The following is a 4762-nucleotide window of genomic DNA, read 5'->3' on the forward strand; positions in this document are numbered from 1 at the left end:
CGATGTCTGTCAGCATATGGAAAACAGGGTAGAAGGGGCAGACATCCCAGCCTTCAGCAGCTGCCATTTGCTACTCTGCTCCACCAAAGGAAGAGAGGTGCTGTTCAAAGTCATGGCAATAGGGAGGATGAGCAAAAATAAACTCAGGAAAGTGGCAACCACCTTGGTGCCATCTTTTCCTCATGAGTCACTGCAGGGGATTGAAGAAACTGCTGGCATCGAAAAGCTCCCAAACTTAAAACGCCAGGAGCAGAATGGATTGCAAGGAAGTAGTATGGAGTATGGGGAACATGAGTATGGAATTCCCTGTCCTGGCATCATCCTGCCCACATCCCAGTGTCACCAAGCACACCTCTTCCAGCGAGAAGCACCTGGGGGATGGGGTAAGAGTGCTGCTGCTGAACTTTCCACATGAGGGGAGCAGATGATTTGTTCAAAAACAGTATGCAGTTAGAATTTGGGAAGCATGGCAACAAGGTAATTGATAGAAACCTAGTATAGTTCTGGAACACAATGAGTTGGCACCTTGTCTGCACAGCTGGGGCCAGTGCTGCTGGGGATACAGCAGTCAGGAGCCAAGACACCCATGCTGTTCCCACACTGGGCTTTTATAAAGCAGAGATCTTTTGAAGAAAAGAGCATAGGGGGTCACTGCACAGAGCCCATCTCACACTGTCAGCTGCAGCTGCCTTCCTGGCTTAGCGCAGAACCCCCTTCCACAGCTTTAGAAAATAACCCCCTCTTCTGAGTTCTACTTGCTCCTTCTGGGGTGTGAAACTGTAGCCCCACCCAAGGTAGGAACATGCTGGCTGGACTGGAGTCCTTCCTGGCAGTGCAGAACTACTCCTCCTCCTCCACCCCAAGAGGAGATGGCATGTGGCACAGAGGCATCTCAAGCCTTCACACCATTCCTCTTTCATCCTCTTTTTCTCTTCTTCCATTACTACCTATGACCCTTTCCCATCTTCCTCAGTCCTCCCCCTGGCTTCCTGTTCTGCTGTGGTGCACACAGAGGCTAAGCTGTCCCTTTGCTTTCAGGAATATGACCCCTGGAAATCCTCAGACAGAATCTGCAGGCAGCTGATTTACCACCTAACCCCCCACTCAAAATGGCACCGGCACGGCATGCCTCGGAGGAAGTCCCAAGTGTGGTAAGCAGCCTGTTGGGGATAGCGTGCATGGAGAGGGATCTGCCAGGAGAAACTGTGCAGTAGCCAAGTACCATCCCAATCTGCCACTACTGCCCTTCTCAGGCAAAGGCAGGTCTGAAAACCTGCATGGCAGTCTCTGCTCAATCTCTTAGAAAACCTCAGCCAGATGGCACAGGGTCAGTGCCAGTGCCCTGCTCCCATACCTGGTTTGCTGTTCACTCCTTTTGATGTAGTCTTACAGTTCCTCAGCCTCTCCCAGCTGCACTAAAATGAATCCCACTTGCAGCCAGCCTTCTCAGCAGGGCTTGCAGTGTGTCTGGCCCTAGGAACATGGCCAAAGCTGGCAGCCTTTGAAATGTACACACCCACATGCCAAGCTGAGCTGGTCCCCAGCTCTGCATCTTGCTTTGTCCTTGTTTATCCCAGTAAAACTTCTCTGCCTGTGGCAGAAGGTCTCTCGTTACAAGGCACTACCACAAGCTGATCACCCCATTTAGAAGGAAACACTTTGGGTGGCTGGCAGAGGTGACCTTCCTTACCTACCTCCCACTTCTCTGCTGGACCAGGCAAGAGACCCAATATGATGCAGAGCCTTATGGACACAGAACCCAACTCAAGGCACAGACAGCTACCAGATGGCAGCTGCCTTCCACTACTACCAACATATTCAGACACTCACACTTGTTCTTTCCTTGACACTTGCTGGTTTTTCTAACCAGATAAAGAGCAATCCCTGCTTCTCTTAAATCCACCCCTTCTCTTGTCATTTTCTTCAAGCAAAGCCTGTTTCTGTGACACAGATCACCAATACTGAAGAAAAGATAGAGAAGTGGCTAAGAGAAGCTCATGTCAGACCCACTAGCTTCATAAGAATAAATGCAGGATTGCTAAGAGATGCAGAATTGGAAGCACTGGGAGAATGGCCTTGGACTTTCTTGAGACTTACAGAGTCCTTGATGCATGTGCTTGCAACTTAAAATTCCCCACAGGAACTGACACTTCTATCATACTTTTCACTCCAACTCAGAAGCAGATCCCCAGTGCATCTTAAGGAATAAAATCCCTAATACCATGATTTCCAGGCCACCTGCCTCTCATACCTGTAGTCTCCACCTTGCTACTGAATCTGAGCACCATGTGAGTCTCAGTGCTCTCGCCCCCAGCACCAGGGCAGGACTGCTCATGTGGGTGGGAACCACAGCACAGAGCGAGGCGATGCACCAGAGCTGAGCGAATCTTTTTCCACACCCACTCAGTTAAATGACATTTTCCCTATGGGATCCTGCAAAATGCTGGAGATGCAGGATAATAGAGCACATTTGACCTCATCCCCATCCCCTCCCAAGATAGAGAGGCTTAAAGATACAAAATGCTGAAGAAAGGGAGAGCTGGTGGCTGTCTCTGTCCCTTTCCAAGCTCTCTTTTGATGAAAACCAGCCTCATTCTGGTTTTCCAAGTGAAAAATCCCTCCCTAATGCTACTAACTCAATCCCCTGCCTCCAATATTCCTGACTGCAGGCAGGATTCCTTCTCCAGTTGGACTCCAGGCTAAACAGTTCAACTGGAGGTGTCCCCTCTGACTGCACAGCCTGGGGAAAGCAGAGGACTGCCTGCTGTAAACTAATCACTAACACCACAGAGAGGAGGTCTGTGGCTAGAGGAAGAGCTCTGGGCCCCCTGAGCCCAGATCCAACACAGAGGGGTCAGGCCAGGTACAGAACATCTGCGGGCACAAGCAGAGAGAAGGCAACCAGACAATGTATGATGGAGGGAAATATAGGTCTAAAATGGGCGGTTCTGCCTGGCAGCCAGGCCCAGCTGCAGGGTGTTACATAAGGCACAAAATATTTTTAATTAAATATTAAACAGCGGAGCTTCCTCTCTTAAGACTGAAGAGAAGCTGGTCTGCAGTTTGTGGCAAAAGGTGCCTGCAGATTTGGCCTCCAAGGCTGCTGCAGGAAAATTAATGTTGCCAGTATCAGGAAGGCAAGAAATAGCTGCTTTACTTGGAGATTCCAGGGCCTAATTTTGTGCAGCTAGGTTGTTCTTACCTGATCTGAATTCTCCACTTCCCTCTGTCTGCTAGTGGGAGTATTTTACTGAATCTCTGAACCCTTGGCTTGTATCCTTCCTGCCATCAGGGTCCCATAAAAAGCATGGGTGTAGCAGCAATACTTTGAAGGCATTTCTAAAATCTAGAAGGGATTTGGGAAAATACGGAAGAATCAGTGCATGCAGAAACTGAATTCTCCTCTTGCTTTTGCAGTCTCCTGGGCTTTGGCTTCTGGCTTTTACAAAGCTGATGCAGAACCCCCTTGTTCTCTTGTGAAATGTGATTTCCGCTTTCTGACAGCATGTCAGATGGGTCCAGGAGATAATTAACAAGTCCAACCACACAGAGAGCTTAGAGTATCTGCCAGGTTTTAATCATGTTTGTGCTGTTACGGAGATGTGGTATAGGAGATGGAAAGGACCCTCAATGCTGGAGCTGGATCACACATCAGGTCTTCCTCCCCACTTCCAAACAGCAAACCAGGGGGTCAGAAACAGACTGACTAGTTATGTCCCCATCTGCTCTCAGTGGGCCCCAAAACATCCAGCATGTACAAACCTGAGCCACCCATGAATTTATAAAGCTGAAAGGATAAGACATCTTTCTTCAAGCACTCCTGTTTCTATACATAGCAATGCCAGGACATAAGGAACTGTAAACTCTATTAAGAGCCAATCATACTTCCACTAGGCAGGAACAGTCTTATGCTATTCATGCTATAGAGCCCAAACAGATAAGCACTTAATATTCAAATAGGCCAGGTCAGCAAAGCATCAAACATGAAAGCTCCAGGTACAGATATGTTGCTCCAGAACCTCAAACCTGCTCCCCACTGAAGCCGGAGCTAGATCACAGCCTGGTACTGCAGTCAAGAGGCTGTGAATTACAACTGGGCTGTCTTAGCAAAGCCCTATCAGAGAACTTTATGTATGTACTTGCATTAACCCCAGAGCTGGCTACTACAGGGTAACTACTACCTTTCTTGAGTTCAAAGGATCAAACCTGAAACCACAAAAGATGAGGAAAGTAAACAGAGTGATCTTTACAAGCAGGGTGTTGTGGCACCAAAAAAACCCTCAAGATTTTTCACAGTGACTGGTCCTGGAAGAACAAAAGCAGTTGTGTACACAGAGTTAATAACTCCCAAACCACATGCACCTGCAGTTTCCTTCTCACAAGTCTCACCCCAGTTTTACTTATCTCATCAGAGAAGTGAAGCATCTTGGTTAATCCAAAGCTGGGTGGAGAACAGAGTAGCCCTTTTGGGCTCATTGCTCTGTTTCTCAGATGCTCATGTGCATTGCTCAGACATTGAAGCATTAGATACACTTTTTAAATGCAATGAAAGCACTTGTGTCTAGAAGACTGTAAAGAAACAGCTCTAAAGGGCTTCTGATCTTTGGGTTGTCTTTATTTTTTTCCCTTGAAAACATCACTCAGGGTTGCAGATGACAGGTCTGGCGATTAGATCCTAGCCTTCACGTGGCATGAGGTGAATATTAACTAGAGCTTCATGTCACCCTTAAGCAACAGGATAAATAGACACCATCATTCCTGC

The 4762-nt window shown here is 47.8% G+C and overlaps 1 protein-coding gene across 1 annotated transcript in view; it reads left to right on the forward strand.

Annotated features, from left to right (window-relative positions):
* LRRC75B (leucine rich repeat containing 75B) overlaps positions 1–4762 on the forward strand; it is a 14349-nt gene that overhangs the window by 2709 nt on the left and 6878 nt on the right. The window contains exon 4 of the mRNA XM_010004855.1: positions 1039–1151. Within this exon, the coding sequence (XP_010003157.1) occupies positions 1039–1151 (113 nt within the window). The remainder of the gene's footprint in view (positions 1–1038; positions 1152–4762) is intronic.

Source organism: Chaetura pelagica, unplaced genomic scaffold, assembly GCF_000747805.2.
Source record: "Chaetura pelagica isolate M959 unplaced genomic scaffold, ChaPel_1.0 scaffold249, whole genome shotgun sequence".
In the NCBI taxonomy this organism is placed as follows: Eukaryota; Metazoa; Chordata; class Aves; order Apodiformes; family Apodidae; genus Chaetura; species Chaetura pelagica.